The 23,831-nt window shown below is 40.4% G+C and overlaps 1 protein-coding gene across 2 annotated transcripts; it reads right to left on the bottom strand.

Moving 5' to 3' along the window:
• Positions 1-7,648, bottom strand: actb2 (actin, beta 2). 2 transcript variants are annotated; one of them, XM_077540313.1, is made up of 6 exons: positions 7,554-7,648; positions 1,798-1,927; positions 1,484-1,723; positions 724-1,162; positions 465-646; positions 1-388 (listed from the first exon to the last, which is right to left on the bottom strand). In XM_077540313.1, exons 2-6 carry the CDS (start codon positions 1,918-1,920, stop codon positions 245-247), a joined length of 1,128 nt encoding a protein of 375 aa, XP_077396439.1. In that variant the 5' UTR covers positions 1,921-1,927; positions 7,554-7,648; the 3' UTR covers positions 1-244. The 2 variants fall into 2 exon arrangements, with proteins under 2 accessions (XP_077396439.1, XP_077396429.1); XM_077540303.1 differs by lacking the exon at positions 7,554-7,648 and adding an exon at positions 3,056-3,223.
• Positions 7,649-23,831: the final 16,183 nt, after the last annotated feature.

The following is a 23,831-nucleotide window of genomic DNA, read 5'->3' as shown; positions in this document are numbered from 1 at the left end:
TACATTTAAGTCCCCAGATGCAACTGCAGAAATGGGGTACTTTATTGAACCTTGCCAAAACACTAACATCATTCCAGTTTCTTTTTTAAATCCTGAGTCAAGCGCCAAAAACTAACAGAAGCCATGCCAATGAATTGGTCAACAGGCTCTGCGCTTGAATATGTATGAGAATGTTGTGGTCGTTTTGCACAGAGCTGAAAATGTTGGGCATTTGGTTGGGGAAGGGGGAGGAGGAACAGTCTGTTTAGAAGCATTTGCGGTGGACGATGGAGGGGCCGGACTCATCATACTCCTGCTTGCTGATCCACATCTGCTGGAAGGTGGACAGAGAAGCCAGGATGGAGCCTCCAATCCAGACGGAGTATTTACGCTCAGGTGGGGCAATTATCTGCAGAGATGAGACAGCCATTAGTACACCTGCCATCAATTGTCACTTTTAGACTACAAGAGGAAGAGTTTCTCACCTTGATCTTCATGGTGGATGGGGCCAGTGCTGTGATCTCCTTCTGCATCCTGTCAGCAATGCCGGGGTACATGGTGGTACCACCGGACAGCACAGTGTTGGCATACAGGTCCTTACGGATGTCAACGTCGCACTTCATGATGCTGTTGTAGGTGGTCTCGTGGATGCCACATGACTCCATACCTGAGAACACGAGCAATCGTAAGCACAAGCAAAGGCAAGACACCCAGTTTGCATTTTGGCTTTGTCACTGAACATACCAAGGAAGGAAGGCTGGAAGAGGGCCTCGGGGCAACGGAACCTTTCATTGCCGATGGTGATGACCTGGCCGTCAGGCAGCTCATAGCTCTTCTCCAGGGTTGAGGAGGAGGCAGCGGTGCCCATCTCCTGCTCGAAGTCCAGGGCGACGTAGCACAGTTTCTCCTTGATGTCACGCACGATTTCCCTCTCAGCGGTGGTGGTGAATGAGTAGCCACGCTCTGTCAGGATCTTCATGAGGTAGTCTGTGAGGTCACGGCCAGCCAAGTCCAGACGCAGGATGGCGTGGGGCAGGGCGTATCCCTCATAGATGGGCACTGTGTGGGTCACACCGTCACCGGAATCCATGACGATACCAGTGGTACGACCAGAGGCGTACAGGGACAGCACTGCCTGAATGGCAACGTACATGGCGGGTGTGTTGAAGGTCTCGAACATAATCTGTGGTCAGAAAAAGGAGCACTTGTGAATGACTGCCACAAAAATTCTCTAACCTTTGGTGACCACTGCAGTTCTACATGCATTACAATGTGAAGATCAGAACCAAGTTAGTAGAAACAAGGTGCAGAAATTTAACATTCCTTCACACTTGTGCATGTCAAGCTAATGCTCAGCTAAAGGACAAAAAAAAAAAAGGCACAGTCAATAGACCTGTTGATGACAGATCATCTCATAGAGAGATCCTGGCGAGAGGAAGGAAGGCGAGTGAGAATCAAATGAGGGAGAGGAAATTAGGGCAGTTCACACAATGACTTGTCATACCTGGGTCATCTTCTCCCTGTTGGCTTTGGGGTTCAGGGGGGCCTCTGTGAGCAGGACAGGGTGCTCCTCGGGGGCAACTCTCAGCTCATTGTAGAAGGTGTGATGCCAGATCTTCTCCATGTCATCCCAGTTGGTCACAATACCGTGCTCAATTGGGTACTTCAGGGTGAGGATACCCCTCTTGCTCTGGGCCTCGTCACCAACGTAGCTGTCCTTCTGTCCCATGCCAACCATCACACCCTACAAGCACAAAAATTCAAACATTAACAAATGTTTTCATTTTTTTTTTTTTTTAATTAGAAAAGTGTCCTCACCTGATGCCTGGGGCGGCCGACAATGGAGGGGAAGACAGCACGAGGAGCATCATCTCCAGCGAAACCGGCTTTGCACATTCCGGATCCGTTGTCAACAACGAGTGCGGCAATTTCATCTTCCATGGCTTATCTGAAAATGAAAGGGAGGAAGCCATCAACACAGATCTCCTTCCTGATTTGTCATCACTCTCACTTCCTGCTTGCATAAGGAAGTGACGCAGGCAGCCACTAGGGGGAGTGCGCAAGCCAAATTCCTTGTGGCCAGACAAAAGGAAGTGGCGTTGTGTGCTCTTGTTACCATATAAGGGCATGGTTCGGGTTTTGAGCAGATTTGCTACTGCCGCCATGGCGCACAGCCAGGGCGGCTGAGTACTGAGAGCAGTCAACTGGTGCTGCAGCAGCGACCACTCCCTGCAGCCCATTGTCCCCCCCCCCACTCATTTTTGGGGGTTGTGCCGCGCTAGGAACAATAACCCGTCGTCACCCACTGCTACGCGTATTAGGAAGTACTTTTTTTTTTTTTTGACGCCATTTTACTCTAGCCTACGGCACCGGCTGGCTTGAGTCATACTAAATAGTTAAGTCCAGACCATGAAAATTCCCCGAAAGCCACACCTTAAAGCAACTTTTACACATTTTTACTTTAATAGGGTCTTAATTACAAATGTATGGTGAATTAAAAAGATATACAAAATAGGTCACATGGTTACCAGGAAACGGAAACGTTTGAACTCGATTCAAGTTTTAGAATGAAGGGCGGTGGCACGCAGCACGATGGCGGCGCTAAGTTAGCATGCTAAAGTAGGTCACACCCCGCTGCAGCGCGCACAAAGGAGCAGTCGGGGTCCAGACACCCTCGACGTCAATTAACCACCTTGCTCGACAACCATTAAGCCGAAGAAATCCCAGACTGGATGCTTACAAGTGCACGACGTCAAATACGCGTTAAGCCACCGTTAAGCGCAATTCGCGAGGTTGCATTCATCATAAGCCGGTTACAGAGCCGATTGATAAATGCAGAGATGCTAAGGCCGGCTATAGCTAGCCGCTGGCCTTGAATACAAGGTTCAAGAACCCACAAGTCTGGGTTTAAGTCATCAAAGCTTTCATCGGCGAACATTGGTAGATTTTAAACACAATAGACCCTCGTGGTTGCTAACAGTTGTCAAACTAATAACATTACTTCATTTGAGTATGTTTCGCCGAAAACACAAATCTGCATAAATATAGCGATTAAACGTAAAAGTAGTCTCCTTACCTTTGGGTTGGGGGGCTTTTCGCTTTAAGGGACGTTGTTTCAGGCAAATGATATCCCGCACAAGCTGTGTGTGACGGTGCTCAGAGTGAATCAGCTCGTACAGGGACCTTGGCTTTTATACCGCCTTCGTGGCCCGGCTCATGCCATATAAGGTAAACTTTGGGAATCGCGCCTTCTGATTGGTCTAGCGTCATGCACAGGGCACGTCGCTTGCACGCCGCGCTGCACTGAGCGCTAGCGATTTGAGGGCGAAAAGAGAGAGGGAGGCGATCATGGCTCAAGGATTGAAGAATATAAAGTGGAAATGGATTGATGTGGAGAACATAGCGAGCTTAATCCCTCGATTAAGAGCATTTCACACGTTAACTTAAGCCACGCATAAACTGACACAAGTATGAACTAAATCGTTCTACATTAAGATGGACAAGATTGGACTGGACGCCTCCCAGTAAAAGATTATCTAAATGTTGCTTGAGACATCATATTTACATGAGGTGATGCACTTTTGCAAAGCAGGTGTGAGGTCAATGCAAGCATCACCAGGTCACTACCATGACACACAAGGGAGACTGGGGAATGACCACATTTGTAGGTCATCCCTACCCTTCTCTTAGCCAAGGCATGCCTATCATTCTCAAAGTGTTGTGTGATCATAAAGTATTTCATTAACAAATATCAAAGCCCCTTTTATCTGATGCCCCAACTGCAATCTTGAGTAACACCTTACATTCACATTTGTAAAGCCAGCCATTTAAAGTCCTCTTCTTTAACACTTCCTCTTAGCATATTGCAACAATTCCAATGCCCCATTTCTCACTTCAAGCTAGTTTTCAATTGTTTTCATTGTCCTCATCTGACCACCTCGAATCAGCAACAGTACAAGCCAAGAATATCACACACAATCTTAGAAACAATAATGACCAAATATGATGAGTGAGGCAGCTCCTCTTGTCCAAATAAGTTCTCACAGCAGGTTCCCATGTTCTTACAGTTACTCAATAAATGCAATACAATGAAAAATTAGTTACGTGAACTAACATTAAAGGTGTCAGGTTTATGGGTAGAAAGAAGCATGTTTGTGATGTCCACAGGCCTTAATTATCAACAGTTTGTTTACCCACTATTCTAATAATCCTGTCTGAAATTTTACAGGGATGCTATTAATTTGACTTGTGATAACTCAGCTGAGAAGAGGATAACCTCTTTCATGTTGCTGCCATAACGGAATAAAGAGGATTGGCTGGGAAATGTTTAACCAGCCAAAACCAAGAGGGAGTGCCCCGAGGTTTCCACAGATATGAGTGGGTGACTCATGGTATCTGTGGAGCCCTCTTTGATCATGATGACATTCATGATGCTCTCCACTATGTGACAAAATTGAACTTTTATGATGTTAGTCAATGTCAGTGGGTGTAAGCAATAAGGCCTTTGGAGATGCATGCTATTTATGCGTGGCTGGTTGCTTAGTCCAGTTTCAGTGGTGTGCTGTCAACACCTCTTCAAGGGAATCTCATTCAGCCAAGTGTTGGGCGCAGAGTCCTGAGTGGACTCTTCTCACGTGTCATAACAGTATGTGAGTGTATTTACAACCTGACTGCCATCTTATGTCGCCTGCTCTGAACCTTACACAGGAAAGATGCATTTATCAGGATGTTTCATCTTGACAGCAGTTTACACAAGACTGTGAAATGTTTTTAATGACCACTATGGCTAGGTAGTGATTGGCCATCGGGGGTTTCTAGCAATTCCAATTAAAACAAAAAGAAAGTGCACCATTTACTACCTGATGATTGGTGCATAAATGACTTTATAACACGATTCAGTGACAGGTGATCGCCCAGATGTTGTGTCAATACCAGAAGTCAATGAGTAACTAACCGCCAGTGCACATGTGTTTATATGAGTGTGCAACTCAAAGGGCAACAGCCAATAATAAGCACAAGGCCCATTCTGATGACACTGCATGTGTTTGCATTCTGACAGCAAAATGAGCCTTTGCTTTGTGCTGACCTATGTCGGCCAAACAATATATGACAACACCCACATCCACCCAGACGCACACAAAACAAATCTACCAAGTATATGCAGTGCAGTTCCAATACAAATAGTTCACCGGTGATTTGAAAGCTATGTTGCGACACCCTCGTGCGAGGTCATCAAGCCAAACGAGCAAACCAACCAGCTTGGCAGCCAAGTCCAGCCACGCATTCATTCATTCATTGCCACTCCCTGCCTCACGTCATCATCCAGTCATCATCCACTCGAACGTAGCTTCCTGTTCTTTTATATTTTGCATAAGCAGGTGAGGATGTTAGCAATGTACGACTCATTGAAGACCTGTTGCTAATAAAAAGTTGAAAATGACATCTCTATGACACATACAATTGCCAAACTTACTGCAATGATGTCAACAAATACCATCAAATGCAATCTTATTAGAGGACATTGCTTACTTAATATGTGCAACCAAAAGTGTCCAATAGTCTGGCCTGAGCTTAACCTAGATGCAGCAATCTCAGGACTTTTTCTTTCCTCATTCAATGCAGTGACTCACAAATTTCTACACTTGAGTGGCTGCAAAGTAAGCAAAAGAAGTTGTCGTGCTGCAGGCCCTTATGCAAAGTAACCAAGTCACCTATTGTTTGCCATCTGTGTCTGGTCACAGAGAATCGCCATTCACCAATGCTGCCTCACTCGCTCGGCCCCTTTCCTGCCTCCCTCCCTCTTTTATCTCGGCCCCACTTTCATGAAACAGCCAATGGGTTTGGTTGTCTGCAGCGTCATTGATCCGTGGGTCACCACGGCAATAGTCTTACTCCAATGAGCCAGTTACCAGCTGTGCATGTGTGTCTACCAGCTGGCTCATAGATTCTTGGTACGATTGGATTAGTTTCCCATTTACAGCCCAAATTGATCTCATCCCCCACCTCTTCACTGCCACACCCCCACCCTCAGGACATCAAGGGATCCTGAGCAGTATCTTACATCATGTCATCAAAGAAACAAGTTAATCGGGATCACAGTACATGTTTAAGTGCAGTGAATGTTATTTGCTGGCCACAAATTTCTTAAATTCATTAGCCCAAATCACTGACATTATATTATTATTATTTTTTTATTACAATATGACTGTTATGACTTAATGATCACATGCTTCAAGTACCTGGTAATATAATAAGCACATGCAGCACTGAAGGTCTTAGTTCCTCAAAAAAAAGTCATAACAGAGGCCCTCCTCTTGTGTCCTTATTCATCAATATGCGCTTTACTTCTTCCCAGTGCTCACAGCTCCAATTGGCTAAAAGTGAAGGCTTTAGGTACCTTTTAAGGTGATCAAGCAAACCAGACTGAGTAACTTTGACCACAACCATCAAATAACAAAAGCATCACTTTCAAATCAAAGCACATAGACTTCATATTGCATCATCTTTAAAACACTATTTTATAATACAATTATAATACAGCAATGCAATTTAAGTGCCTTTGGGTGACTTTAAAGGCTCTCAAGCAAACACGACTGTACAACTATAATCACCGCAACCAGCAAATGACAACATCAAAGGATCACTTTCAAATTAATTAAGTGCATTGACTCCGTATCATAACATCTTTGGGGAAAACATTTTATAAAAATGTTATATTCAGCAAAGTAGGAATCTTAAAAGATTATCCGGTGAGCTCACACACACGCCTTTATTCACTCTCAGCATGGTGAACCGGATGCTCATCTATTCTCTACCGTCTGTCTCTTCCTCGACACCTCACATGCTTAGCATTCCCTTCCTCATCTTCCATCTCTCATCATGCCCTCTCAGCAACACAAATCAACAAGTCGGCCTAGCACAATCCAGTCCATGCACACGTCCTTACTGTTTGGCCTTTCCTTTATATAACATCAAAGACATTCTACTCTTTGTAGTCAAAGGTTACATTACATCACAGTCAGTCTACTTTTTTGTAATCAAAGTTTTAATGTATATAATTCAAAATTGTATACAAATACAAAATATCCCCAACTTCTATAATCTTTAACATGCCCCAAAAGAGTTTGTAGCTTCAGCAGCTCCTATTACTTTTATAAAATATCCATCCATTTAATTCTTCAAATCTACACAAAAATAATCACTAACATGCATCAAAAGTCATATAAAATGTCAAATCCTTAATATAACTCGAGCTGTCCTTTGTGTTCAATTCTCAAACCTCCATGTAATTCATACAGCAAAATAGAGCATATATTCCCAAATAGTAACAATGTCAAATCCCTATAGCTTCAGTTCAGTCCTGTTTCCACAAAAACAGCTTTGATCCGCAATAAAATAACTGACAAGAATAAAATTATGGCTAAAACATTTCAATATATTTTGACATACAGCACAACTGTCACATAAGAGCTCAGCTGTTCAACGAAAACCAGCTACCAATCTTCTAAATAGCTACGTTATCCTCGTACCAACAGGGAAAGTAACTTAGCATAAACAGGTAATAGCCATCCTACCTCGATTGAATGCTTGAAGCGATGAACACAGGAGAACAGTTCTGGATGATGTGCGGTATCTAAGTAGCGACGATCTCAAGTGGACTGGAGAGCACAAGCGTGACGAATTTATAGCTATACGTTGACAAATGAGTTTTTCCCTCTTTCATGTCTTTATGACGCAAAAAAGATGCATTTTTTTTGGCCTTTCCTTTTTTTATTTTTTTTTATTTTTTTTATATGCTTTTATTAAAACAGTTAAACACAGCTTTACATTTAAGAATACGTCTTACATACATACCAGATACGAAAATCGTTATACAGTTCGCAAAAAAGATGCATTTTCAAGCCAAACCGTAATAGTCCTGACGTCATCACCTGGCGCGATTATGCCCCCCCCCCCCCCCCCCCCCCAAACCTTGCTGTTGTTGTTGTTGTTTAATCGGCTTTATTTTCTGTTCCAGTGTGTATCACAAATATTCACATTGTATTTTTTTTTGTGTAAAACATAAGTACCATGTAGGAAAATATTCTGCTTATGCGAAACGCATAATGTAAACACGACCAAGTTCTGAAATTCTTGATCTCCGAGGTACCTTGAATGCATCATAAAAGCAATGCCAGTTTGCGGTTCACGTCTTTTGCAGGTTGAATGAACAGGACGCTCTGTTCTGATTGGCTACTGGTGCAAACTGTTCTGATGTGATTGGCCGACTCTGTCTGCCATATTAGGAAATGACAGCGGTGGCAGAGGAGGCAGGAAATTGGGCTGAAGCGGAAGTGTAGAACCGGCGCCCTGCCTTAAATCTTGTAGTTCCAACATTTTCATCTTTTTCTGCTGTTATGCTTAAATAATGTTTAATGGACATGACACTCTTCTCTATGTATTGTCTTTCACATGATCAAAAGTCTTGTCTTCAGTCACTAAGGGCAGTCATTTCGGTTTAGTGGAATACACAAATAATGCATTTTTCTTTACAGCTGAGTGTGGACAAAGTCCACGTTGAGCAATATAGCAGTAAAACGTTATGTTTGGAGCAATATATTATATGAGCATTATGTCATTGAAACGTTACTCATTGAAATTGATATCGAGATATAAAAACCGCGCAAACATGAATGAATTAAGTTAAAACCAGCTTTTAAAAATAAACAAGTCACTTTTCCTTGGTCATAGAATAAAGCAAGTTGCAAGGCTCTTATTGTAAGAAGTACATTACAAGAAGATAATTTGACTAGGGAAAATTACAGGGCTAACTCTTGCAGCAAAGCCAGATGTGAGTATAACATTTAGGTAACAATCCAGCATGAGATAATATTCATGCTACCTTGTGCATTTCAATCTTGACTTGTGCTTAATTTGACATTCTTTCTGTGTGACATTCATCATCCTAATAAAAGATCATGCTAGTCTTATTGTAGCAGGCCTAATGTCTCCCACTGGCCTTGTGACCGGAGAGGAGGACAGTGTGATGTCACAACTCCCGTCGCTTTGTCTTTGTTTGTGTTTATATTAGCAAAGATGTGCGAGCAGCTTTGCACATTGTTGACTATGAATTTGTTGACCCGGATGTGAATGAGTGAGGCCACGCCCTTTTGCTTAATCTGGCATCCATAAAAGGAGATCTTTAGGTTTGTCACATGACAGCAATCTGAGGAATGCAAGGCAGGTCACGTGGGATGCAATCTCAAGTCCCCTTCAGCACTATGAAACGATGTGGAGGTCATTGTTTTGTTCCTTAGTTTTCTTGCAAACTTCTTTAACTGTGTGTTTGTGGTGAGTAAGATTATAGGAATTCAAGGCCTCATGCCATATACATCTCTTTGAGGTTTTGTTCCGCCTATGGAAATAACAGAAGAGGAGGTTGATCATTTCATAACTCGATGAGTAATTTTATACTTCAAGTGTGGCCTCTAAGTGAGTATATTAAGATTAGTAGGTTCATTTTTCTAAATTAAACCAAAGAGTAGGAACATCCATCTATATGTGGTATGAGTCATCTCACTTTTCTACATGTGTGTTTTTGAAAGAAGTGGAAAAACACCTTGCTTATTTGCTCAATGCTGTCCCCTACAGTTGCTCATGTGAACACTAGAACCCTGGCCTTGTCATTTTACTTACAGAGAGATACTTCCTCCACTGCCTTCAAGACGAGGCACCATATAAGGTGAAAAGTCAGCAGGTATGGACTTTACGGCATGACAAAAGCGACAGGCGGATCCGGGAAAACTCGGGTTCGTCTTCACTTTTATCTGCTGCAGTGTCAGCATGCATGTTAGTCATGAGGAAGGAAGTTTTAGGCAACTTTGGCAAGATCTCTGACTCAGATGCTGCACCGACCACATTTAATCGCACAGTTTCACTGCTTACACACAGCCTTGCATACTCATTTTATATCCTTTTATCGCTTTGTTTTTGTCTTTTATTCTGACAGTACTTTATATGTTATGACTGTGACATGTGTATTTGTGTCAGGAGTGTCTGACAAGTGTATTCGGGCAAACAAAGCACCGCTCCCTCTTTCCCTCTTTCGATCTCAAGACACTCGCTTCTCCCCCGGCATAGTTCCCGGCGAGGTGGTTTGCACAAGCTGTGGTATTCACTTCCTCTTGAGGGGGTTGAAGTGGAAACTCTTGTTTTATAAAACAGACACTGTGCATTCTTCTACATTTGTGTATAAGTGATATGTATGCTTGAGTATATTGGAGTGGTGTACAACTAATTCTGTGTAATTCCCCAAGCGGACACAGTTTGAGGACCCACCACAATATAGATCGAGTCACACTACTTCACTTGGTTGCCTTTGTTACATCATCACACATACAGCGCGCAACATGTTTTACTTAATGTAGGCCTACTGGGGATACTCAGAAGGAAGTGTGCAACATTAATGTCTGGTATGCTCAGTATGCCTTCCTTAACGTGTCTTAACAAGAGTGGTAAAAAAGCAATCGACAGGTTGGCAACTCTCTGCAGTGATTGGCTGTTAACTACAGGTAATCACCTGGACTGGATTACCTTTTAAGGACAGGTAGTACTGTAAATCCGTCCTCCCAACTAGCTCCTCCTCTTCCCTGTTCATTTTACATTGATTTATTTATTTATTTATTTTTACATTCTCTTCCTAAATTTACACTCCTCACCTCAACCCGTCTGGTTGTTATTCATTTGCAACTCCCCTGCTGATTTTACACACTCTTCACCCATACAGAATGCAAGTACGAGGACAATAAGAGGAGGAAGGTGGAGAAGGACATAAAGATTCAAGATAGAGTGAGTGAGCCTTTTTTGGCTCATCAGATAGTAAACTCATAATCTGGAACATACCAAGGCTGCTACCAAGGATTAGCAAACCCACTGAGAGACATGTAGGCTATGTGTGTGTGTATTTGTGAGAAAGCAAAAAAGTATGTGTCATTATGTCTCACTTTGTTATGTTTTTCTCCTGTTTCTCTGGTAACAAAAGTAAAACTGGGTCAGTGGATGCTTTTATGTAAAAGTTGTACTGGTTTTTCATTTATGTGTGCTTGAATTCTCTTTTTAGAACCCCAACTTTTATGATCAGACAGTATACATTTAAGTTGAAATATAAACATACGCCCTGCTATATGGGCTACTTGCATTGTCATTCAAAGTTGCATTTTTTCCCCCCTACATATTGTTAAAAAAAAACTGCACTAGTGGAGGCTCCATGGATAGCCATTTTATAATTGTTACTCTATGCTGCAACTTAGAAGAGAAGGGCTGAGTTTGAAATCATATTCAATAGTTGTTTTTTTTGTTGTTTTTTTGCAGCATGTGTGTAATCGTGTGTTAGTGCATGTCGACACATGTGTTAGCACATGGTGTGTGTCCATCACACACAAGCATTGTTCTATTAAAGGTTCACCGTCAATAATTATTCACACTGTTAGAACAAAACAAATAAATTCACACAAAAAAGATACGCTGTATTTGTTGAAACAGCAGCAATTTTATTCTTGACTGAGTTGACTGTCTCAATTTGTGGGCATGTACGCTTGAAAAAGTATGCAAAAAAAAAAAAAAAATCCTTGAGGGGGCCTATCGGGCTTTGTAATAAGAAGCCGACGACACCCACAACTGCTGTGTTGCAAGGGGCGGCCCCATCAGCTCTTTGTAGCACAAGGGCACAAAATTTGTGTCTAAAAAGTCCTGATTGTCAATAATGAGAACGATGAAAAGACTTGAAGGAGGTGAATGTAGAGGGAAAGCAGGGGGAAAGAGGGAGGATGAGTGTGGGGGGGATTCCAAAGGGGAGGGGAGCAGGAAAGTGGTGGCAATGGCCAACAACACCTGCTTGAGTTCGTCCATTCACAAACAGATGTGCTGTGAAATCTATTCTCTACGGATGCTGTGAGTGGCGCAATGCACAGTTGTCGCCAGTGGGTGGCACACTAGAGCTCTTTTTAACTCCAACGGCGAAACTGGAAGACTCAGTAGCAAGCAGGCGGTAACCGTTATTTCTCTTTAATTCTCATAACATAACTCATGCAGACAGGATGTGAAAGCTATCTGCATTTGGTACCCGGCCCTTCAGTTCGGACTTAACAGTGAGGAAACGCTACCTAACTTCTGAGGTGGCTGCAAATTTGATTGAGAATCTTAAGAGAATCCCTGCAGACTTTCTACCTGCTTCATGTGATTTTATTGTTGATAATTTTAATAAGAACTTAAGAACAACTTTGGATGAAGTAGCTCCACTTTTAACCAAAACTATAAAATTAAAGACTATTCCCCCGTGGAGAAATGACGAGATTAAAAAATTAAAACGAAAATGCAGGTGTGCTGAAAGGAGGTGGAGAAAAACTAAACTTTCAATACATTATGAAATTTTACGTGAACAACTTAAATCCTACAATAAAACAGTCAAACAGGCAAGAATATCTTACTTCTCAAATTTAATCGCAGTTCATTCAAAAGATCCTAAATTTCTTTTCTCCACTTTCGATCTTTTAACCAATCCTGATTTTAAAAAGCCATCACAGACTCCATCAAACACTCTCTGTGATGGCTTTGCAGACCACTTCAGAAGTAAAATTGATGGCATTAGGTCCAGTCTTTTAGTTGATCAAAATATAATTTTTAATAAATATGGACAGTCACTTTTACCTGAGGAAACACTGGAAAGTTTTACCCTGGTTGATGCAAGGACACTTGGTCGAGTTTTCTCCCAGGTCAACCCAACAACCTGCCTTTTAGATCCGATTCCCACATCACTTTTTAAGACATTTTATGGATTTTTTGAGGAACAGATTTTAACTATAGTCAATTGCTCTCTTCAGACGGGTGTCTTTCCTGCCGCCTTTAAAACGGCGGTGGTGAAGCCCCTTCTGAAGAAAAGCAATTTGGACCCCAGCAGTTTTAATAGTTATCGACCTATATCCAACTTACCCTTTTTAAGTAAGATTTTAGAAAAAATTGTTTTTATTCAATTGAATTCATTTTTAGATACAAATAATATTTTAGAGAAATATCAGTCTGGTTTTAGGATGAACCACAGTACCGAGACTGCCCTTTTAAAGATTTTAAATGATATCAGGTGTAATGAAGATATGAAAAAGCTTACAGTCTTGGTGCTACTGGATTTAAGTGCTGCCTTTGATACAGTAGATCACCACACTTTATTAAACAGACTTAGAAGCCTGGTGGGCATCTCTGGTACAGTTTTTAACTGGTTTTATTCCTATCTCACACACCGATATTTCTTTGTAAGTATGGATACATGTTCCTCTGAAACCCATGAAATTAAATGTGGGGTTCCCCAAGGCTCAATCTTAGGCCCATTACTTTTTAATCTTTATATGCTTCCCCTTGGGGAAGTCATCAGGAGACACGGCGTCAACTTCCACAGTTACGCTGATGATACACAGCTGTATATCGCCGTGTCACCTGATGACATGGGGCCTATTGATACCCTTTTAAATTGTATTTTAGATATTAAGTCATGGATGGCAGAAAATTTCCTGCAGCTCAACCAGGACAAAACAGAGGTTTTAGTCATCGGTCCTGAAGGTCAGAGAGAGAAACTTTTACCTAAACTACAAGATTTTAAACCCACGCAATGTGTAAAGAATTTGGGCGTCCTTTTTGACTCTGAGCTAACTTTTAATCCTCATATTAAAAATGTAGCCAAGATCGTTTTTTACCATCTTAAGAATATTGCCAGAGTCCGCCCGTTTCTCTCACAGGCCAACACGGAGGTGCTGATGCATGCTTTTATTTCTTGTCGTTTAGATTATTGTAATTCCCTGCTCTCTGGTCTTCCCAAAAATAATATTTCAGTCCTACAGCTCCTTCAGAACTCAGCTGCACGTGTGCTGACGGGGACCGGAGGGCGGGAGCACATTACACCAGTTTTAAAATCGCTGCATTGGCTCCCCGTGCGTTTCAGGATGATTTTAAGGTGCTTTTATTAGTTTTTAAATGTCTTAATGGTCTTGGCCCATCTTATTTATCTGACTTGCTTTTACCCTATTACCCCTCGCGGCCTCTGAGGTCTTCTGGCAGCGGCCTTTTAACTATTCCAAAGGTGAGGACCAAGACACATGGTGAAGCTGCCTTTAGCCACCATGGTCCTCACCTATGGAATGGCCTGCCAGAGAGCATCAGGTCTGCAGAGAATATTTATGTTTTTAAGAGGAGGCTTAAGACTTACTTTTTTAGTTTGGCATTTGATTGACCTTTTTTATTTTTATTTTATTTTATTTTATTTTATTTATTATTATTTTTACTTTTTTATCCCCTTTTATTTATTTAACTTTTAATCTATATTGTCTTGTAGCTTTGTTTTTATTTATTTATTTTTTCTATCGTGTTTAACCGTTTTCTTTTAGTGTTTAAATGTTTTTATTTGGTAGTTATAAAATTTTTAGCTCCAGTGTTTTCTCATGGGGGAGCCTCCACAGTGAGAGGGATGCTTGGTCTTCATCCATCTCACTGTGGATGAACTCCTCCTGGGTGCCTTTCCTTACAGGGTACATCTGTGCCCCGCCATGTTGTGGTTTTCATGTGTTTGTTGGGTTTTGGGTGTGTCTGTGGGTACGATCATGGGGATGGGGGGGCTTTTTCTTTCTTTTATTTTATTGCATTATGGATGTCCAGCACTTTGAGTTGCATTTTAAATGTATGAAAGGTGCTATATAAATAAAGTTGATTGATTGATTGATTAACCAAACCAACCTCTTAATACCAACACTATCACATAGCAAAATTTATAGAAGCCATCAGTACAATACAAAACGACTAATTTAAAATCTGAATGGTTAAGGAAAAATTCACATCACTAATATAGTTTAAATTACATGTGTCAGTACTACTGATTCTGAAGGTCTGAACTAAGATTGACAAGGCAGCACATAGCACAGGGATTTAGCAACCTTTCCTGCCAAGAGCCATTTTAGGCAAAAAACAACAACATCTGTCTAAAACCGCAAAATCTTTGCTCATTGTGATGAACGAAAAAGTGTGGTAGTGTTACCCTATGTACTTAGGGCCCCAAGAGCTAATTAGAGCTGCACCATAGCAGAAAATATGCAGCATTCAATCACCTTTTTGGTTCATTTTCATTTTCTTATTCTGTTTATGTGTTTTTGTCCTATTTATTTATTTATTTATTTAATTAATCAGACTTCATTTTTCATGCCTTTTTAGACTTTTCTGTCTGTGTCTGTCAATTTTCTGCAATTCTATTGACATTTTATGGTAATTTTTGGTATTTGTTTTTGGACATTTTATAGTTTTGTTTTGAACGTTTTCTTTTGTCTTTTTTAAAAATAATCCCCCCCCCCCCTTTTTTTTTTTTTTTTGCAATTTTGTGTACATTATATGGCAATTTTCTGACTTTTTCCCTTTTTGGACATTTCATGGTTACTTTAATATTTAATTATTCATTTTAATCTAAAGTCTGCGATTGGCTGGCAACCAGTTCAGGGTGTACTCCGCCTACTACCCGAAGCTGGCTGGGATAGGCTCCAGCACCTCCGCAACCCTTGTAAGGAGTAAGTGGTGAAGAAAATGGATGGATTTTAGTCTAAAGTGTTAATACATTCAAATAATATTTTATCTACACAGTTAAAATATATATGTAAAAAAATGTATTAATTTCTACTTTTTTTTTTTTTTTTTTTTTTTACCGAGAGAGAGAGAGAGCCACAGGGAGCCACAGGGAGCCACAGGAGAGGGACTAAAGTGCCGCATGTGGCTCCAGAGTCGCAGGTTGCAGACCCCTGACATAGAGGCTAAAATCTAGCTGGACACTGCAGACAAGAGAAATGCTACAAAATAGAGAATATACTGTTGGGAATAAATTGCTACAATTTCATGGAATAAATATATGTAAGAATTTAGTTTGGAAATATCCATCAGTGCTTTTGATAGTGGTAGGATATGTGTATACACATAAACATAAACATTTACAACTGTACTTAGCTTTTTTCATTTGTATTATTTTATAGTGATGTACAAACATTTTGTTCTTGTGTCCTAAGGAAGTTGGTACGTATTTAAGACAAGTAAGGAAACACAGAAGGAAGTGGGAATACTCGCGTCAAGCCCTGCAGACAGTTGTGCATTCATGTGGGCAGGATGTGTCAAGAGGAGGAAAAAGGTATTTTTAGAGGTATGCTGATCAAGTTTCCTCTGTAGTCACAAGTATTAATGTTTGTTTTCCTTTTTATGCTGGGAGGAAAGGCCACCTGCATCATGCTCAGTCACACGCACACACATCATTTTTCTATGTAAACACATTTATGTCCCCACATGACAACACGATACATACACACACTTGCATGCACACACCCCCACACACAATAATGCATGAACTAGTGCCCTACTCATGCCTCACATTTCTGTTGACTGACCTACATCTTGCTGTCAGCTGCAGGCCATCCCGTCCATCCATATGCACGCACACGCGCTCATAATGTGCTAAACAGAGGAGAAAAGCTATGTACTGGCTGCCTTGTTGTTGCCATGACGACAAGCGAAGCTGGGGGTGCAAGGCCAAAGCACACACACGCATGGACACGCACACTGCCCCATTGTGACCTTTGACCTGGCTCTGTTGGGGGGACTGGCGAGTGTGATGGGTAACCTAGTTGTTCTGGCTTCCAGCTCTTTGTTGGAGGAGAGGAGGCCCTTGGCTGGGCTGCAGCTGTGTGCACTCACAAGCTAAACGCACATTCCTTTGTGATTGCACCACTCACACATATGACACCCTCAACTTTAATACAGTTCCTCTTACATCCTTATGCAATTTTCTACATTTTTCATTGACTATTCACTCATCTATCTATCTATCTATCTATCTATCTATCTATCTATCTATCTATCTATCTATCTATCTATCTATCTATCTATCTATCTATCTATCTATCTATCTATCTATCTATCTATCTATCTATCTATCTATCTATCTATCTATCTATCAGAATGAATAGACAAATAATAAATAAATAAATAAATAAATAAATAAAATATTTTACAAAAATTTGAGTGGTTTAATCATTTTTTGAGACACTGTATATAGCTCAATTTCAGACAAGAGTTAGACAGCTGCAACTTGGTCATGGTCTGACACTGAACTGGTTGGTGCTTGTTGTTTGTCCCTCTGGGTCATAAAATGTCTGGTTCCACTGAAAGCTGTTTGTATGTGATTTGTATCGTCAACAACACTTCGGCTTGAGGGAAGAATTCCTGCCGGCTTTTCTTGCTCATGTGGAAACCTGACCCACCCAGTCACATGACACAATGAAGAGAAATGAAGAGAAGGCTATAAGTGACACCATGAATGGAGTCAATACAATCAATAGATACACCAGCTGTGATTAGTTTCTTTGGGGGAAATGCTCAGTTCATCATTGCAAGTCCTCACAAAAGCCCAAAAAGAAAGAAATTGGTCATTTATCAGCAGTATATCATGCACCTCATAATTCCATCTCATTGTCACCCTCCCAAGATGCATCTCAATATTTCCATTCATTTGTCATATGGTTATTAGAAATGTGTGAATCAAACACAACCAATCATAGCATAACACATAGAACATTAAATTAAAAACAAGGAATAACCTGCTTTTGGGTTTGATCTATCTGAGATGTTCCTTTATTGGTAGACACAGTAACACAACTGCTGAAAACCAAGTTGCGATTGGTTCACACACAGAGGTGTGTGAGGGAAAAGGATGCTAATTGGCTAGCTTTGTCTTTTGCTGCGCCATCTGTGGGCATAGCGGGCGCAGCAAGTGTGTCAGGGTGTGTGCACAGTGCACTGTATGTGTGTGGCTGGATCACTGCAGCAGGCCGCTTGCCCAGTTTGTGAGCCCGCACCTTGCAAAGTAGACATCACCCTCTTCTCCTTCGTCAGGATGTTGTTTGTGGGCCGCAGTGTGTCTTCAGTAATACATTTACAATCATATGTTATCAAAGCTGTGTACTGCAGTTACATAATAGTGTTTCAACATGCACTTACCAGTTTCAAAATTAGGAAAACAATTCAGAAGTCACCCTTCTTTTGTACAGCAAAAAACACACTCCAAGTAGGTATGTCTGGATGAGTTGGTTAAAGAAGAGCATCTAACATCTATGACCTCTGACATCACAAATGTTCTACTAGATTAATGTAAAAAAAAAAAAAAAAAAAAAAAACTCCCAGAGAACACTCCTCCAACAAACAGTAATCTAATTCTTTCCAGAATAGTAGAAGAAGTTGTTGCTGGAAAGAAGGTACTAACTTCATATTTCTAGCATTATCAGTTCCTTCTGTGAAACACAGCTGCCCTAATACTTTTGTCCGTATAATGTATGATTTATAAGCGCCACTTTGGAACTAGACAGAAGTCTTCTTTGGAATTTCCTCTTGGTTTGCGTGTAATCCTTTGGATAGAGGGGGATTTTTATTTTTTTTTAAATGCTTTCTTTCTTGGCCATAACTTCACCCCACCACAGAATTTGGACTCTAATTCCTGATTGAGTAAATGATGGTTTTACACCATTACACCCCACTCTAAAAGGAAAAATTGACATGTTCTATGATATTTATTTCATTGTGTTTATGCAGGGTCAGAGGTCATAGAGCGCTGCTGACATAACATCATATCAGAATTAAATCATGATAGTTTTAGCCTTGATCATTGATTTCCGCAACTCAGAGACTTCTTCTGCATAGCAACAAGGACATCAATAAGGTGCAGGCTGCCAATCAGGTTCTGAAGACTCCTCTGCTCACTGCGCACGAAGATGGCGGAGGAGCATCCGTACTTTCACTCGGAGTGAAATATGGCTTGAAATGCTTATTGCAAATGTGTTTGATTGCACAGTGATATACTTGCATGGAAAGGATGCACGCCAGGATCTGTTTGGCCTCTTTGTTTACAGAGCCAGCATTCGGCTCTCTTCTGATGTGCGTGCCGAAGCCGTGAATGGAGCTTTGTGTGAGGATGCGCATCCTCATGACTTGAGAGTCTATCTGACCAGTAAGAGAAGGTGGTGTGGTATTATATACTGAGTCTGGAGGAAAAGTTTATTATTTATTTATGAATTTGGCCTATTCTAAGCAATTACCATTACATCTTGGAGGAGTCCTGGGGTCCTCTCACTTCGGGGTACAATGGCTGAGAGGTACATAATGGACCCTGGAGTCCCATAATCAGCTTATGGGACACATTAAAATAGATCATAGAAATAGTGATGCACAGTATGCATTCAAATGAACAGCATGCATTCAGTCACTATTTCTGTTAAGAGAGCAAATGAAACTTCCCATTTGATAATATGTAAGACTGAGGTATGCATATACCGACATCTTAGCCCAGGGGTCAACAACCTTTACTGTCAAAAGAGCCATTTTTGGCCAAATTAATAACCAAAAATCTGTCTGGAGCCGCAAAACATTCGAACATTGTGATGAAGGAAACAGTGTGTTAGTTTTGGTCTAAAGTAATGATGGCCCAAGAGCTAATTAGAGCTGCACCACAACGCAAAAATATGAAAGCAGCATCCAATATGTATACATACGATCATTTTCTTCTATCTTTTATCTTTCGTGTTTAATTTTTTTTTTTATATTGTAATTTTTCATGCATTTTTAAACTTTTCTCCTTTCTTTCAAAATTATAATACTTTTTTTTTTTTGCAATTTTTTGGAAACTTTATGGTAATTTTATGTCTCTCTTCCTTTTTTGGAAATTTTATGGCTATTTTTTTTTTTTTTAACAGTGTTCCTGCCTTTTTGCCATCAATTTTCTGACGTTTTTTTTTAAATGGGCATTTTATTCTAATTTGGGGAGCATCTTTTTTTTTGTGGACATTTTATTGTTACTTTTTGAACATTTTCTTTTCTGCATTTTTTGTGGGGTTTTTATTTGCATTTTTTTTTTAAACAACCTTTTCATCCTCCTTATGCCTCTCTTTTTTCTGACATTGAACTTTGGATTCTGACTTTAAAAAAAAATGTGATTATTCATTTTGTATTTAATAATTAATTCATTAAAATAATATTTTATCTAAAAACAATATGTAAAAAAAATACATTTTTTTCTACTAATCTTTTTTTTTTTTTTTATATATATATAAATCCATAGGGAGCAACAGGAGAGGGACTCAAGAGCCACATGTTCCCCAGAGCCGCAGGTTGCAGACCATGCAGCTGTCTTAGCCAATTTTTAAATTGGGGAAAAGAATGGGCAACTGTGTGCTTATGGTCAACAGATTAACACAACTCAAAGCACAAAAATGGGAGACAAAACAAAAGTGTTGCATTAATATATTTCCTCAGTATACTTAAAGGTGCATTTTGGAGTTGGTCACTTTTTTTTTTAAGCGCGACTGCCATCTCTGGCCTAAAGCACAACTGCAGCTCTGTGTAAAGGTTGTTCTATTTGAATAAGTATGAGATCATAAATAGGCAAAAGGACAAGAAATATAGGCAAGTATTCTGTACATAACATGGAATAAGATCTTTTACACAATGCCCATTTAAGCATTGTTCAATCAGCAAGATTTAGGCAGCTAACATTACACTTCCTGTTAGTGCAGACAGACAGGATGTAGTATAGTGTTATTGTTTCTTGTCGTGTATTACATTTTTGCTACTTTTGTTATTAAAGTATTGTGACTTGGTGACACCCTTAGAAACAAAATAGATAGATAGACAGATAGATAGACGGTACTTTTTATAATACCTGCCTGAGGCATCGGTAATACATTTGTACAATAACAAGATCGTCGGATGGAAGTGTTATAGACGAGTTATATGTACAGATTTCAAAATGGATCCGTGGGCTGAAAGGAACTAATGGGCCAGCTGGAGTTGTGGCAGGAACAGTGTATATTGCCGTCTGGCTCAGCGGGAATTCACCAAAACATCCAGATTACCCAATCCGGGCCTACGGATATCCAAACATAAGGATTAGAAGGAAAAATTTATGACAAAAATAAATAGTCAAGTATAGTACATACTGTACGCCTAAAAAATCTACATGAATACAGTCATGAAGTATTTTTACTTTGTTACTTCCCACGACTGGATAAAATTAATGGGAAAAAAATAAATAAATAAATAAATAAATATATATATATATATATATATATATATATATATATATATATATATATATATATATATATATATATATATATATATATATATATATATATATATATATATAATATATATATATATATATCTCCTGGGTGGAGTTTGCATGTTCTCCCCGTGCCCGCGTGGGTCTTCTCCGGGTACTCCGGTCTCCTCCCACATTCCAAAGACATGCATGGAAGGTTAATTGGGCGCTCCGAATTGTCCCTAGGTGTGCGTGTGAGTGTGGATGGTTGTTCGTCTCTGTGTGCCCTGCGATTGGCTGGCAACCAGTCCAGGGTGTCCCCCGCCTACTGCCCAGAGCCAGCTGAGATAGGCGCCAGCAGCCCCCGCGACCCTTGTGAGGAATAAGCGGTCAAGAAAATGGATGGATATATATATATATATATATATATATATATATATATATATATATATATATATATATATATATATATATATATATATATATATATATATATATATATATATATATATATATATATAATATATATATATATATATCTCCTGGGTGGAGTTTGCATGTTCTCCCCGTGCCCGCGTGGGTCTTCTCCGGGTACTCCGGTCTCCTCCCACATTCCAAAGACATGCATGGAAGGTTAATTGGGCGCTCCGAATTGTCCCTAGGTGTGCGTGTGAGTGTGGATGGTTGTTCGTCTCTGTGTGCCCTGCGATTGGTTGGCAACCAGTCCAGGGTGTCCCCCGCCTACTGCCCAGAGCCAGCTGAGATAGGCGCCAGCAGCCCCCGCGACCCTTGTGAGGAATAAGCGGTCAAGAAAATGGATGGATATATATATATATATATATATATATATATATATATATATATATATATATTTTCTGTCACGCCGCCACCAGAGTGGCGGTTCATGCTTTTGTTTTACAGTCATGTTCCTGTTTTATTTTGATAGTCCTGACTCTACTCTCACCCCAGGTCACTTACCCTTCCTGCAGCTCAATGATTACCGGTCCACGCCCATGATCAGCACCACCTGTTTCCAATCAACCCGGACAGTAAAAGCCACCTTCATTCGCCAGTTGGTTGCCGAAGTGTCACAAATCTCAGTGCATGGAAGCGGCCTCCCAGTCCTCGTACCACAGTCCTTGTTTGATGTCTTGCCTTGCCTTGCCTTGCCTTGCCTTGCCTTGCCTTGCCTTGCCTTGCCTTGCCTTGCCTTGCCTTGCCTTGCCTTGCCTTGCCTTGCCTTGCCTTGTCTTGCGCCTTTAGTTTGCCCTGGTTTTCCTCCCTTTTTTGTATCTCCAGTTTGGAGCTCTTTTTGTTCAGCCTTTTTTCCCTCCTTGAGAGGAGATTTGAGTTTCGTGCGATTAAAGCTGCAGCCTTGTTGGCCAACTTACACTCTGCGTCTGAGTCCTACCTCCTCTCGTTGTGTCAATTTTCTACTTAAAAAAATTCGACACAGTAGCAGATTACAGTGAGAGAGGCAAATAAAAAAACAAACTTGCAAATGTGACAATGCATGTGAATGTACGTAAATAAATAGCAATCAACGTAAGTGATTGGTGTTGTGTACTGAAAGGTTGGGATCCCAAATAAGATTCATGACCGTGCGCCAGAGTTGACGACCCGTTACGTGTCTGTTTTGGTATTGATTTAACTCCATCCAGTTTCAACTAGTTTAGTTATATGATGTCTGGACTTTGTGATGTCAGGAATTTTTTATGCTATATGATGTTGATGTTGTCCGGAACTATCTGTAATTACTGGGTTAACAGCCAATCAGAGAATTCCATGTCAGTCCTGGTACTCACATGTCTGGCCACAACCAATGAGATTGATTCACTGTCTACTTAAGGGTCTGAGAATTGTGTGTGTTTTGCCGGATTATTGTCCAACTGTCCTGTGTACAGCGTCTCTTGAGTTTCTGCCTCTCGATGTAAATAAATGGAGAAAATCTTATTTGTGTCTGCATTTGGGATCTGTACCTGCATCTACCGACAGTGAATCGTAAAGGACTAAAGAACGACATCACATAGGTCCAAACATCACCTAAAGGATTAAAGGTTGACATCACGAACTTCACATTTTGTAAACAGACACTTGTTACACCAGTACCTAACAGACACTGTTACATCAGTACCTAAACAGACACATAACAGGTCATGAACTCTGGCGCATGCGACCCAGGCCATGACAATGGGGGGTATGCCACGGAAGAGGTGGGACTGTTTTTGCACATCAGTTTGTTTCCAGTTCGGTTTGCGACGTGTGAGCTGCGTCAAAAATACTTGTGCTTCCGACTTTGTGCCCCTCGGTTACGCGTTCGCAACCCAGACCAGAAACAAACTGATGTGCAAAATCATGTCCCGCCTCTTCCGTGGCATATACCCCATAGGGTAGAGGGCAATGATGTACATATGGAAGCCCAAAAGTGTCAAAATTCAATAAATAAAAAGGCCTTTTTGAAATAACTATCCTTTTGATAAATAACTGGCAATTATGTAATATGGCCATTAAATTTTAAAATTAGGTGTTAATATTATTATGAAAAGTGTTATGCTATTCTTTAATATGTAACAAATATTTTATTTTGGTTAAATATTTCATAATGATTATTTTAACAACGTCATACTTTTTTTTTTTTTAAATAATGACATTTAATTTATTTTCAAGGTTTTATAAGGTAAGAAAACGTTGTTTTACAAAGTCAGTTATTATTTCATAA

The sequence above is a fragment of the Festucalex cinctus genome, chromosome 1 (genome assembly GCF_051991245.1).
Source record: "Festucalex cinctus isolate MCC-2025b chromosome 1, RoL_Fcin_1.0, whole genome shotgun sequence".
Classification (NCBI taxonomy): domain Eukaryota; kingdom Metazoa; phylum Chordata; class Actinopteri; order Syngnathiformes; family Syngnathidae; genus Festucalex; species Festucalex cinctus.
This window is presented reverse-complemented; position numbering and strand designations above follow the sequence as displayed.

What these genes read in the sequence shown, in the direction of transcription:
- actb2 (XM_077540313.1), bottom strand. Translation starts at nt 1,920, where the DNA reads ATGGAAGATGAAATTGCCGCACTCGTTGTTGACAACGGATCCGGAATG. An exon ending in ACAGGGAGAAGATGACCCAG is followed by an intron (nt 1,163 to 1,483) that starts GTATGACAAGTC and finishes TTCTGACCACAG; the next exon opens with ATTATGTTCGAGACCTTCAA. An exon ending in CATCCACCATGAAGATCAAG is followed by an intron (nt 389 to 464) that starts GTGAGAAACTCT and finishes TCATCTCTGCAG; the next exon opens with ATAATTGCCCCACCTGAGCG.